This window comes from Ixodes scapularis, unplaced genomic scaffold (genome assembly GCF_016920785.2).
Source record: "Ixodes scapularis isolate PalLabHiFi unplaced genomic scaffold, ASM1692078v2 PGA_scaffold0__279_contigs__length_252992795, whole genome shotgun sequence".
Classification (NCBI taxonomy): Eukaryota; Metazoa; Arthropoda; class Arachnida; order Ixodida; family Ixodidae; genus Ixodes; species Ixodes scapularis.
In genome coordinates, this window is record NW_024609835.1 from 141666162 (window position 1) to 141680589 (window position 14428).

The 14428-nt window shown below is 42.7% G+C and overlaps 1 protein-coding gene across 1 annotated transcript in view; it reads left to right on the forward strand.

The window, feature by feature from the left end:
- The window catches only part of LOC8033400 (protein FAM214A), a 134034-nt gene extending 124819 nt beyond the window's left edge, over positions 1 to 9215 (forward strand). Inside the window, exons 9-14 of the mRNA XM_040221876.2 lie at positions 684 to 754; positions 1270 to 1378; positions 2524 to 2685; positions 3052 to 3111; positions 3670 to 3845; positions 8854 to 9215. Of these exons, the coding sequence (XP_040077810.1) occupies positions 684 to 754; positions 1270 to 1378; positions 2524 to 2685; positions 3052 to 3111; positions 3670 to 3845; positions 8854 to 9019 (744 nt within the window). The 3' untranslated portion in view covers positions 9020 to 9215. The remainder of the gene's footprint in view (positions 1 to 683; positions 755 to 1269; positions 1379 to 2523; positions 2686 to 3051; positions 3112 to 3669; positions 3846 to 8853) is intronic.
- The last annotated feature ends 5213 nt before the right edge of the window (positions 9216 to 14428 follow it).

Here is a 14428-nt window from a genome sequence, read left to right on the forward strand (position 1 = left end):
CAGGTGAATTATTTTCCTGCCAATGGGAGAGAGACAATTACTGAAAATGGTGCTACAAACAGTCAAAAATAACATGTTTCATTATTCTAACCTAAGCACATGCGTACTAAAATAATTGCAGAATGTTATGTTCTTTTCAAACGGCCCAAAAGGTGGCATTCAATACCATCTTTCCCGCCTATTACTGGGTCATTGTGTCCCTCAAAGTTCCTACAAAGGTGGCTAGTTTTCCTACTCGTTCACAGATGCAGAGAAAAAATAGAAAATCTCTCTAGCCCGGCCAAAGATTTTGTAGGTTAAATGGTTTTGGTTAGAGACAACAACACTGACCATTACTGTTATGAGGCTCAGTTAACAAATCATCTTTTATCCCAAAAGATTGGGCAGAGGTAAAAATATTTAGATAAACATAAAAGGGCTGCAGTTCTATTTTACTTTCCTAGCATTGGCATAGGAACCTATTTCGTATCTCAGTACTCAACGTGTGTTCTCATTTTAGTAATGCTTATGATTTTTGCCCAATTTCTCTCGGTGTTGAGCGTGCACCCATCATTATACATGCAATATCTCTGTCCTTTCAGAAGTTTCTTTGCCTTACTTGTTTTGACTTTTAATGCAAATTTTCGGTTCTGGAACCTGCTAAGCACATGGTGTACTAATCAGTGGAGCAATGTTTCTTTCAGGCACCACTTCGAAAGTCCGGTGCAAGTTTTGACTTCGACAGTAGTCTGACTTCCGTGTCTGCGATAAAGAGGTCAGTCAGTTGTTTCACAATTCTGCAGGCTGGATGGGACATAACACTCGGGACACATATAGTATTCAGTGCAATCCACTTATAACGATACCACATATAACAATATACCGCTTATAACGATCAGTTTTTAGAGTTTCTAGACTAGAAATGATCAGTTTCTAGTCCAGATACAACGATAATCAGTTATAATTAATGATTGCATTTTTGGGTCTTCTGATTATTGTTATAAGTGGATTGCACTGTACCAGAGAATAATTGAACATACTCGCTTGAGCAGTTCACAGAACTGTTGTTAAATCTGTACATTTCTCCTTTTTCTATACTAATAATCTATTTTTTATAAAAGCAAATGCATTGCGCATGTTCAGAGGATACATTTAATTTAAACTCTTTTTCATTTATGGCTTGCCCATGCTTAAAGTTTAAATTTTAGCAACTGTTCATCTTATGTCTAATTTCAGTAGAATTCTTCTTCAGCCATCAGTTATCTTACATGCTGGTGCATCTGATTGCAGGGCATTGTTCGAGAAAAATTCTGAAGAGGAGGATCCATCCACGGAAGAAATTTTAAGTTCAAGCGCTCCAGCTTCAACCACTACAAGCAGCCTCATAGTCAACTTCGAGGTATTTTAACCTACTTTTTTTTATTTATCTAAGACTCAATATAGCATCATCTTTTACCTTACGTGCTTGTGGAGTCCTGCCCTAGAACACCTAAGTAAATGTAAAACTAGAAATAGTCGCTGACTGATTTTTCGGACTCCGATAATTCAAACTTGTTTAATATTTCGGACCTAAGGGAGGAGCCGTGACCTATCCAATAGAAATTGTGGATATTCACGATCAATGTTTCGAAGAGCTTGAAGTCTAAACATTCTATTTTTCGGACAAAATTGTTTTGAGCGATCAGCGGGAAACACGACCGAGAAGTTGCCATTTTAGATTCTATGTTGGCTGCACATAGATTGGCTTGGTTTGGTAGCACTACTTGAGTACTGCTAAATCCTACCGCCAGGCGACGTTATGCTACAGCTTTTTTTCTTTAGCTCATCATCATTTTTACCATTTCACTGTGTTCATTCGCCATTTTGCAGTCATGAACTTGCACCTCTCATCTTGTCTCAATGAATCATGTTTTCGGACTTTGCTGGCTTGAAAGTCATCGCCCGATCTGTTTTTCCACCGCCGCAAAGTATCGCTAAGAAGCACAGAAAGTACTCAACCATAATGCTAGAAAAGAAGGCAGCGATTCTCAAGCCAGTAGAAAGTGGCCGAACGCAAGCGGAGGCGTGACCTGATGCAAGGCACCATTGACGGCTTTTTTAAGTCCGCATAGACGTATTAAAGGGAAGTTTTTTTAATCTGCTGATTTTTCAGAAAGCCCTATTTATCTCATATTTTTTTAGGTCCTTAACCAAGTCCGAAAGACTGATCGGCGACTAAGATAGTGTAACCTGAAAGAACTACCCTATTAAATCTTCTGCCAGTGTACAGTTTAATCATTTGAGGACTCAAAACACTACCTCATGCTGTCCATCTTTAGTGCAAACTTTTCTTACAACTTGAAGTATTTGTATGCATTGGCAAGAAAAATGGACAACAAAAGCTAGACGAAGAAGTTTCTCTTCACATGTCACATGTCCAAGAGCTTGCTGCACAGTGCGTGCAACTTCAGATATAGTCTTGTCAAAGCCACAGACCCTATCGAGCTACAAGTTTTACGTCGGTTCGGCAATGCTTAAGAGTTGCCAACCCCGTGTGCTTTCTAGGAGTCTGTGCTCAATGGAAGGCTGGAGCCCGTGAGCACGGTGCAGGGCTTTGTGGCTGAGATTGGGGCCAGTGGCTCCTTCTGCCCGAGGCACATCACCCTTCCCGTGACGGTTTTCTTCTACTCACTCCAAGACATCGACAAAGTGGTGTCCCCCTACCTGGTGAGTTGATGCAGCATTCCTGTAGCACATAGCTTCTCGCACCGGTGTCCTAGGTGCCAAGGGGGTATGTTTCGTGCAACTGAGACTACAAGTAGTTTCTTTTGGACTATGAAGGCTCTTTAATGGGATATACACTTCACGCAAAGGAATGGGTTTATGTAATTATGATAACTCCCAACATCACTCGTAACTTTTTGTAGGACTCAAACTTTTTACGTTGGTGTAATTTCACGGGTTGGGCCTCTTTCCCGCGATTAAAGGCGAAGTGAGGATCACGTACAAATAGTAGCTTTCGAGTTTGTTGTCATCTGCCAACCGTAATTTGAAAGGTTGCGCAAAGGAACGTCTTCTCTTCGCTTCTTTCAGGGCCACATCAACCTGGGGATGAAGGGGTACCATGTCCCAAAGACGGGAACAATTCAGCTGGTAAGTGTACGGTTACTTTGATGACGTAAAAGAAAAAAAAAAATCTTATATTAAGTTGCGGCTTGTGGATAAACCCTGCAACCCTCACTGGGGTCTTTTTGCACTCTACGGCTCGTGCCAGGACGAGAGATTTGTTTCTACACTCCCTTTCACTTTAAGTCCAACCGTAGCTGACACAACGATCCAACGGAGACAATCAAGTGGAGCCAAAAGTGTGTCATCACAGCACTCGTTTCTCTCCGTAAGTTTGCCATCGTCGGCTAAATCAATCTCGTGCAGAAAACGCGCGGGATCGCGGCACATTCACTGTGCACGATTGGTTTAGTTGGTGATAGCTAATGCACAAAGGCAAGGAACACCGCAACGTTGCACTTTCGGCGCCGCTTTATCGGCTCCGTCGGGTTGTGGTCTGTAGATTTAAAGTGAAACGAAGTGTTGCGCACTCGCTTTGTCCTTGGTGGCAGAGGTTATACGATGCTTCCAGATATTTACCAAAAGAAGTGGCATTTATTGCTAAAAGTTTGCGCCTAAGTCACTTTGCGGTGCTGTCGCTTGCAGACGCTGTTCAATCCACACCGGACGGTGGTGAAGATGTTTGTTGTCCGCTACGACCTGTCGGATATGCCTCCCAGCTGCCAGACTTTCATACGACAGCGAACGCTCTACATGCCCACGGACGGCTCCGAGACGGACGCTGAGGCCAGTCGCTGGCTCCGCTACTTGATTCATCTCAGGTGTGTGATCTGTCCAGGGACTTGATTGCAGTTTTCCGAGCGCAGGGGGTGGAGCTGCTATCGGGGATACAGCCCTTTGATGCAGCAGCATGGAGGACAGCGGAAGCTTGTTTTTCCATTTGCCTCGGAGCCTTGGTACATGATACCTTTCTTCTATTATACAAAGAGTTTCAGCGAAGGCTTTTGAAAAACTGAAATAAGGTAGTTGACATAAAAAAAAAAAACTATCTGGAAACAGACGGCCAGCCACGGCAAACGTCAGTAATTGCAAAAAACAGAATAATTAGGTAAATAATGAACTAAAATTTACTAATTAGCTTTTTAGTTAGCTAAATTAAAGATATGGTTTCAATAAGAAACTTCCTAAGCATCGTCGAAAACCACTAAATTAACTAATTTTAGGAATACAGAACACAGAGGCAGCATTTTAGGGTGTTCCAAAAAAACATTTGATTTGGACACATTTTTAGGTGGCCGAGATGCATAAGGGTACATGTGCTAAATGCTTCCCTCAATCCTTTGAGAAAGGCTAGGCGGTGGCTTAGCGCCTCAGCCACTGGGGAACAGTGGCTGGTGCAAAGATGCGCTCTGATAAGAAACTGAAACCTAAAATTGCGTCCAAATTGATAGTGTTTTTTTAACACCAAAAAATGCTGCCCCTGCCTTATTTCTTCTTAAAATGAATAGATTGAGTGGTTTTTGATGATGAAACAAGCTCTCATTGGAACCATGTTTATTTTCACTAATCAAGCAGTTAATTGGTAAGTTTTATTTAATTGTTTTTTTCTAATTAGTATATGTTTTTACAATTCTTGACGTCTGCTGTGACTGGCAGTTTATTCCCGGAAACAGTTTCTTTTTTTCACAACCACCCTTTTTTTGTGATTTTTGGAGGCCTTCACAGAACACCCCATACTTTTAGAAGTTTCAAAAAGTTGTTACTAAAGGCCAAGTTGGAAGCATTAAACAGAACAAATGTACTTTTTATCGAAGCTACCAGATGGAAATATGATAGGGTTTTGAAAAATTTCTTGCAAATATCAGGAGTGTCGAAACTTCCACCACTGTACTACATCAAGAAGCCTGGCTCATGCAACAATCCAGACCCAAGTCAACCTAAGGAAGCAATATCACAGTGCGCATCAAATGAATGCTATGTCAAGCCTAATGTACACAAACCAAAAGTTGTGAAACATATTTACTTGGAAGTAGTTTTAGGACCACCGAAACCTTTGAAAAAGAGCATTTAGGCCTTCCGACACTCCAGTTAAATCAAACCTAGTGGTATTTCTGCACCTTAAAGGGGCACTGACACATCAGAATCATATTTTCGTTTATTATCAGAAGCGATTGAAAACGATGCCGGAACATTACCCTCAAAGTTCGAAACTTGTGAATTCATATATGTGAAGTAAAAAAACAATTTCCCAATGCCGATTTTGAAGTTCCCGCGCGATCCGCGCCATTGCAGTGACATCAAATTTTGCGGTCTCCTGAGAGTCGACCTTCTTTCGGACCTCCGCTCTACGCTACAAAGCAACGCGCCGTTGCCACCGCGACCAGAAGTGAGGAGGGAGAGAAGGGCGCCGGGCGGACCGGGAAAAAACCGGTTTCTTTCTCCGACTCTCCGATTATCTTCTGCTCGAGCGCCGCCAAGTTTTCCGAGGGAGGATACAAATCCAGGAAGCGACATCACACCGAACTCTGCTTTTTGCTATTTCAAAAAGAGGGGCCGTAGTGCATTCACAATTGCGTTAAAAAACATGTTTTTGCGATTGCCGTTATTAAATGTTATAGAAATGTCGCCTACAAAGCTTCTAAATTTCCTGATTTTTGACGTCATCGATCAATAGAAGCAAGGAGGTGAGCAGCAGGGGACGAAAACGCCAAAAATAAAAAAAAGCGCGCGCGGAAAAAAAATTTTTTTTGTGTGTGTCTATGATTGCAAGTTGCATCATTTTAGACAATAAAAAAAAATACGACCTTTGGGGTATCAGTGCCCCTTTAAGAAACATGGGTGCTCCAAACTGCGTGTCTAGGGACGAAAGGGATTCCCAGTGTGCCCTTAAAGGGATACTTCAACGAAATTTGAAAAATTCCCGTCGTGTTCAAAAATAGGTTGAATATGATCTTCAATATCCGTAAATGACAATCGCACGTTTGTATTTTGATCCTGGTGGCTGTATTTTTCGTTATAAACGGCCCACTCTGGCAAGCGCTCGGAGAAGGCCCAGCTTAGAGCACGTGACATCCAACGCAATCGTGACGTAGGTCGTCTCAAGACGAGCAAAGCTACGGCGAGGCTGACGTCGAAAGGATGGCCTAGTCGTTCCAGCCACCGAAGCGGCTGCTTTTGTACGAATTTTGAGTGACGGGTTAATCTTCTATAATCTTCTAGGGGGACAATAGCGACTTCTGCGACACACAAAAGGCATTCTCGGGAAGAGGGGAGTTCCTCCTGCCCCTCTTCTCTCGTCGTGGCCGGAGACGAGACAACCTCCGTCACTAGCTGTCGAGGTTCCTAGACGAGCATTACAAACGAGGCGTTAGCGACATCCACCAGGTGCTCTTTGCTAATCGTTTAATTCGTTTTAAAATTCCTTTTCGAGACTTTTTTAAGAAGATATTGGTATGTTCAATGTGATACTGCTCTTTTGAACACATATAGACCAAAAAATGAGCGCCGAAATTTCGTTGTAGTATCCCTTTAAAGGGGCCCTGCAATCATATTTTAGCGTCTACCTTTTTTGCGGTTTCCACGTCTCTTGCGGTTGGGGCAAGCCAGCGAGCACGGAGAGAGTAACTTAATATCAGTGCGTCATATTTTAACCGGACGACGCGGAAACCTCCTCCACCGACGAGGGCGACCCGCGGTACCTAAAGCGCGCAAAATGTGACGCCTTTGGTCCTGGGCTTGTCACTGGTGAAAGCCGCTAAGAGCTTTTTTTTTAGTCGAGATACAAAATAGAAGTGTCGCGAACCGTTTCAGTTATGTATGAAAGTAGTTTTTGTTCACTATTTTAGATCAGAAGAGAAACAAATGCAGTTTAGAAAGTACGGAAACGAGAAATGACCCGTCGACATACCCGCCACCAAGCGGCGGAAAAAAACGGCGCATACTAGAAAAGGCTAGTGGGATGAGGCTACGACAAACGAGGAGAGTAGAAAGGTCCCGGATGTACGCGGCGGCGCTGTGGTCGTATACCGGCTCAAGAATCCGACCGGTTCCGAGCGTTCCGAAGGCCTTGGGCGCGGGCCCTGTTGGCGATTTGGCCATTTGGCGGTGCGTCAGCGCGAAGTGGCTCCCGTTCTGAACTGATCTTTACCCCGTGTTTGCTGTCGTTTGTGGCCAATGAAGTGTCATGCCGAATTAGTGTTTAGTCGCGCTGCAAATGCAATACGAGCTGCCCTGGCCGCCCGCTTCATACAGCTTATCCAACACGTGCTTTAGTGGCGCCCTCTCGAGCCGTCGACACGGAGTGCGGCAGCCGTATGCGCTCAGTGAGCTCACTACTCCTCCTCTCGTTCAAGGCCGCTCAAGGCAGGACCTACGACGTCATGAAGGAGGTTATTTTTTGCTTGTTTTTGTAATTCTAATTTGCCTATAACTCTTAAAATAAAGCGAAATTTGAGAAAACAAAAGTTGGATTAAGTTACTACGTTCAGTGCGCTCAGGTTCGGTGCAAATTAAAAATTAGTCAAAAAGTTGTTGCAGGGCCTCTTTAAAGGGATACTTCAACGAAATTCGAAATATTCCCGTCGTGTTCAAAAATAGGTTGAATATGATCCACAATATCCGTAAATGACAATCGCACGTTTGTATTTTGATCCTGGTGGCTGTATTTTTCGTTATAAACGGCCCACTCTGGCAAGCGCTCGGAGAAGGTCCAGCTTAGAGCACGCGACATCCAACGCAATCGTGACGTAGGTCGTCTAAAGACGAGCAAAGCTACGGCGAGGCTGACGTCGAGAGGATGGCCTAGTCGTTCCAGCCACCGAAGCGGCTGCTTTTGTAAGAATTTTGAGTGACGGGTTAATCTTTTATAATCTTCTAGGGGGACAATAGCGACTTCTGCGACACACAAAAGGGATTCTCGGGAAGAGGGGAGTTCCTCCTTCCCCCCTTCTCTCGTCGGGGCCGGAGACGAGACAACCTCCGTCACTAGCTGTCAAGGTTCCTAGACGAGCACTACAAACGAGACGTTAGCGACATCCACCAGGTGCTCTTCGCTAATCGTTTAATTCGTTTTAAAATTCCCTTTCGAGACTTTTTTAACAAGATATTGGTATGTTCCATGTGATACTGCTCTTTTGAACACATATAGACCAAAAAATGAGCGCCGAAATTTTGTTGTAGTATCCCTTTAAGGGTTCCCACAACTGTCCTCTGCCGTTGAGTAAAATGTTTTCCAGATTTAGTGCTATCTTGGCAGATCTGAGCCATACATTCATGCATAACTATGAGCCAAGCACGCCATACCAAGATATAGCTCCCCCCTTCTTTCAGTCAAACAAGATAGGAGTTCCCAATGTCAAAAAGTTCAAGAACTCTTGCTTTAGAAGGCGCAGGTTATACAAGCATACTATGTCTATGCATGAAACAGCAACATCGGAACTATATGTTTAGTTTCACTAATTAAACGTTTATTAGAAAGTTTTAGGTAATTGCTTATTTAATTAGTATGCTTTTTGCAGTTCTTGACGTCTACCATGGCTGGCAATTCCCGGAAACAGTTTCTTTTTCTCCCAACCACCCTATTTTTAGGAATTTTTGAAAGCCTTTGCTAAAACACCCGGTACTTCTAGCAGTTTCGAGGAAGTTCTTCTAAAGGCCAAGTTAGAAGCATTAAACAGAACAAATGTTCTGTTTAATGCATCTACGCATTGCATATGCTCGGTCGTGCCCACTCCTTTCAAATCCAAGTGTCAGATGAGTTGTGGCAGAGATGCACACCTACTGCAGCGCATGGTACTTGAGCAGTTCTTTCCACTCCGCGAATGCGCGCAGGTTTGCAAGCTCCAAGTCCGGGCGCATCTACCTGCACACGGACGTGCGCATCATTGTGTTCCGGAAGAGCGACCTGGACGCGGCTACCATCCACGGGGACCACCCGTACGAGCTGCGCTCCTTCACCCAGTGTCCCGTCAACCCAAAGTTCTCCCCGTGCAAGTGAACCTTCTTGTCAGGCCAGGAGATTCCCGGTCCCATTTATTTTTTGACTGATCTCTTTTGGGCTCCAGAGGACCAGGGGCATCCCTGGGTAGGATATTCTTCTCCGTCGCCCGTTGTTATTAAAGATTTGTTCACATATGTTGTTAACTTATTGCATAGAATGCTCTAATAAACGCACTAGGAACCATGTAGAAAAACTTGTCCGTGTGTTTCTACTGAATGCTGCGTCGCCTTGGTGCTGCCCCGACGGACGGCATATGATGGAAGAGCATGTCTACTTCCCGCCCTCCGGCCAGCTCCGAGGTAATGTGCAAGCCTACAAAATTGTAGCAAGCGATCTCCGGCGTTCGACTCTCAAACAACGACCCCCGAACATCGTTGAAGACCATCCTGGTCGACGGTTTCGTCATGCATAGCAGAGAATTGTTGAGATGTGACATGCAGTGGTATCGGGATACATTTTGGAAGGGAAGTACTTATACTATGTTTGGATGACCGATTTGGAAGGGAGAGGGGGCGGGCCATCTTAGAAGTGCTTTTTTCAATTCTTTCAAATGGAAATGCAATGGGAAAGAGCTACCAACTGATAGAGAAATTTAGGCTCTAGAGATTGGTTGTAACTCCTAAACTGTGATGGAGCTTACTACCATGTGCAGAATACTAAGTTGCATGGTCCCTTCGTTTATTGGCCCATTATTATGCAAAAAACACGGCATTTACTCAAATACTTTTAATATCCTGCAATTTCAAACGTGGATTCTGGTTTTTGAATATTTCGGTGAGGTAAGTTTTGATGTTCTTCTTCAAATGACATGCACAAGTTACTCCAGCTTGTACAAATTTGTTGAGAATAACCACCGTTTTTTTTTCTTTTCTTTTGAAATTTGAAACGTACTACTCTTTTCTTCTTTTTGTGGGTATTCAACGAATTTCGGCAGATGAAAGTTAATTCACAACCATAAGCCTGACAGTGTAGGCCTTTCTTCGTGCAAAAAATTGGCTCGCATACAAAAAAAAAAAAAAAAAAAAGAGCATTAGTTTTTAACAAGTTTTTTGCCCCTGCCCCCCTGAATGTAATGGTGCGTAGCAGGGTAGCAGTGGCGTAACCAGGCATTCTTCTCAGGTAGGGGGGAGGGGCGGCGGGGCGGCGGCGGCGGTCAAGGTGGCTGGGATGTCCATGACTGGGTGTGTGGAAACGTGTGCGTTTGTGTGTGTGGGGGGAGCTGAAGCCCCATAAGCTTTTCCCTGGCTACGCCACTGGTGCGTATAGTCCAAAACATAACTAACATGATCTGCTAATAGAGAGTTTTAATATATCGTTTCGATACCCCCGTTCACGATATGATGTATGCACATCGGCGGCTGAGTATCCGGTATCGTTATTGGAGTCATCGGAACGACCTACTAAAACACTTTAAAATGTTCCAGATGAAAGGATTACTGATACTGCTTCCGCAGCCGTAGCTGCCGTTTGATCTGGTCGCTTCGCTTCATCGGACTGTAGTCCTAGACAGAGCAGCGATCTTGTCACCAACGCACTGTGTGGTTTCATTGTAGCTTTATTTTCAGTGACTCAGTATCCTGATGAGCCGTGGCGAGAGTGCTGGCGGTCATTCTGAAAACGTCAACACCGTAAAGACGCTTTTCTGCAGGCCTCGGTGCGTGCGCGGAAGACAGCTTTACGGCTGTGTAACTTAACACGAGGTAAACATTTGGCCAGTTGCGATTTCGATGAACGCCCACCTGGTTAGTCATGCTTGAAACCCTGAATTTAAAACAGCCTGATATTTCCTTATAAAATTGTTCACGTAATCGGCTGCATTCGGTTTGAATTTCGATTTCTCCCCGAATGCACGGCTTCCTACAAAGGATTCCGTGTTTTCGAGCTTCGTTTTTCTTCGTATTTGGCGAATTCGGGTTTTGTTTGTTCTCGCAGATTTTGCGCTTTTCGGTATCAACTTTTGGTGTCGAATATACAGTTACGGTGACCCGAATAGATGGAAAACGTCCCCGCACCGATAAGAGAAGAAAACAAAATGCAATATACGTAATTTAAATTTTTTTTTTTTTTGTGAAGCATGGGTTTTTCTTGCATAAAAAACAACTTCAAATAGTTTTTTTCTTTTAACTTTGATTTCGCTAAAATTGGTATGGGGGCTAAATTTCGGTGCTCATCTGTATTTACCGAAGACATTGAACCCTATTCATAATTGATGAGCTTGACGAGCGTGTTGGGTTAATACTCAATACGAAGAAAGCAAAACTCAAACAGAGGAGGAGAGATAGACATGCGCAAGCTTTCAGTTCACGGCATTTATTCGAAGCCAGCAGAGCTCCGCTTGTACGTGTCTTGCTCTGTCCCCTCTTGCTGTGTTGCTTTCTTCGTATTGACTATTGAGTGCCTATTCATATAACTACTTCATTTTTTTTTATTTAAAAGAAATTGTTTCCTCTGCGTTCACGAGGCTTGCAAATATACCTGTACTCGAAATCACGGCACTCGCAACGAGCTAAGAGATTCGCAAGTTTTACAGTCAAAAACGCTTTTTAGGGCACTTAAAAAAAAAAAAAAAAAAGATTACTTTTTACGTTTATTTTTTTTTCTGATTAAGTATCGCCCCCGATGTTTATTCAATTATATATTAAAACAGACACAATTTTATTACCGGTGCAAATAATCAAATGTATTTTAGGAACGTCCTGTGTGACATTTTGCGTTCCCCAGTGAGCTATCGAGAATTGAAGGAGTCTGAACCGAAATTTTTATCGGCTCGGTTTGGGTTCACGGCTTTCGGTTCAGTTCCGAAAAGCAAAAATAACGGTACAAACCGGTTCGAACCGATTCGAACCGCTAAATTGAGAATATATTTTCCGCGTTGTTTTTTTATTATTATTTATTTGGAAATACTACTGGCTCCACTCAAGGAGCCATGGTAGGAGTGGGTACAAACATGTAAAGAAGGTGCAGATTTAGAAATGAAAACTCAATTAAGTATAAATTCAAGAGCAGATACAAAATTAGCAACAGCTGTGTTGACGACGACACCATTTGGTAGCTCGTTCCATTCTTAAATTGCCCGAGGGAAAAAAAGAATATCTAAAACAGTCGTTTTTGAACCTGTACTGTTTTAACGCTCTTGTGTGGTTTAGACGTGAAGACCCGGTCGATAATGGTTGTATATAGTTAGAGCTTTGAACGTGAAAAATGCCGTTAAGGATATTGAACAGCAATTTTAATCTATAAATTTTTGCTCTCATTTGCAACGGTTGAAGCTTCGCTCTAATAACTAATTCAGTGGGCGATGTTTCTCTGCGATAAAATATAAACCGAGCAGCTAACTTTTGAGTACTTTCAAGTTTGTTAATACCGTTTTGTGTGAGAGGGCACCACACCGAACTAGCATATTCTAGCACAGGCCAAATAAAACTTTTATAAGCAATAATTTTAGTGTCAAAATCTACAAATTTTAATTTCCTACGACACGCAAACGCAGTGCCCCTCGCTTTGTTTACCTTTAATTCTAAGTGCTGGTTCCAGTTTAGTTTATTGTTAAAAAGAAGTCCTAAATACTTGTACTGCCCGACCCGCTCTACTGGTTCTCCATCAAACAACTAAATTAAACTAGCTTTTTTTTTTTTTTTTTTTTTTTTTTTTTTTTTACAGGAGTTTGTTGTGACGGCTGTTTTCACATAATTTAGCTTCATTTGCCATTTTTTAGTCCAACGCAGTATCTCATTCAAAGCTTCCTGAAGTGTAAAATTGTCGGTATGACTTTTTTTATTGTTTTATATATAATACAGTCGTCAGCGAACAATCTGAGTGGGTCATCAATATTGGTTGGAATGTCATTAATGTAAATCAAAAATAAAAGTGGCCCAAGCACGGAGCCCTGGGGCACTCCTGAAGTAACGGCCAGTTTGTCCGAATCAACTTTGTTATAATGAACACATTGGCTTCTGTCTGATAAATACGCGGTTATCCAATTTATAATTTGGGAATTTTTCAGTATATTGGGAAGTTTTGCCAGCAGCTTTAGATGAGACACCGTGTCAAACTTTCACGGCGGCAAGAGGCACTATTTCCGCCGAGTAACTATATATATATATATATATATATATATATATATATATATATATATATATATATATATATATATGTTTTTTTTTGTTCACGTAATCCACTTTTGTTTTTAGATACGAAAAATAAGACATTGGGCTATTTAATTTTAAAACAGTAAAAAAATATATTAACATACAAATAATAAACAACTTCCACTTATATTTTACCTGAATCGAAAGGTTGTCACGAAGTGAGGTAGGTGGCGCTTAAAATACCGCTGATTGGTAGAACTTGGCGTTGCAGAATTAGAAATTTAGTCGTAGTTGTGCTCTTGAACTAAATTACAGGGCATAAAATCATGGAATGGGCACGTCGTCGCCATATATATCGTGAATATAGTTTACAAAATAGGTATCACAATATATATAAGGATAAGACAACTGAGCTAAAAGCAATGACATTTTCAAGATGTCTCGAAAATTTTAGGACAAGCCCTTTAAAGGGGTTATGACACGCCAAAAATAAAATATTACATAACTATACTGCTAGGACCCATTGTATGTTCCTATAATCCTGCTAAATTTGTTTTGAAAAAGGCGCGATAGTTTCGTGGATAAATCGATTTATATGCGGGCCCCTCGGAGGGGCAGATCCGGGCGGACCTGGAGGCTGATGACGTAGCCAGCCTCCAGCGTGGTGTCTAATTGCACGCACTCACAGACTTGGCTCTCTTGGCGTATCGAGCTTCAGCTTCCTCGTTTACCTTCCACGTTTCCAGCATCCGGTCTGTGACGATTACGTCTACGGCATCGATCGCCTTGTCGAAGTGTTCGACATTGATCGCAGCAGCGATGAGAGTGATTGTAATCAAGAGATGTTGGAAGCTGTTCATTTTGACTGCGACCCGCTGGCGACGAGTTCCAGCGACGACGAGTTCGCCGTGGTCACCGTTGTCCGGGAATGTCTCGCAGGCGCATGCAGGCTGGAAGGTCAACCGGCCGGGGGGCGAGAGCGAGAATAGCTTTCAGTTTACCGAGCTGTTTGAGCGGTTTTGTTCGTACCGCGACGAGAAGAGCTCGGGCGATCATGGGGGCGCCTAGAATGAGAGAGTGTTCATGGTCACGTGGTTTATGGACACCATGGTGTGACTAACTTGAGCAGTGTTGCCTGGTCACCAGATGAAAATTATAAAAATTCGTAAATTGAATATTGCAATTATCAGAGCTCTAAAAATTTCGTAACTTGGTGTATATACTAAGCAGCCTATGAGTATTCCATTTCAAGAATAATCTATACGTTTAGTTTTCGTGTCATAACCCCTTTAAGCCTACCCTTTGTAAAAGCTCTGAG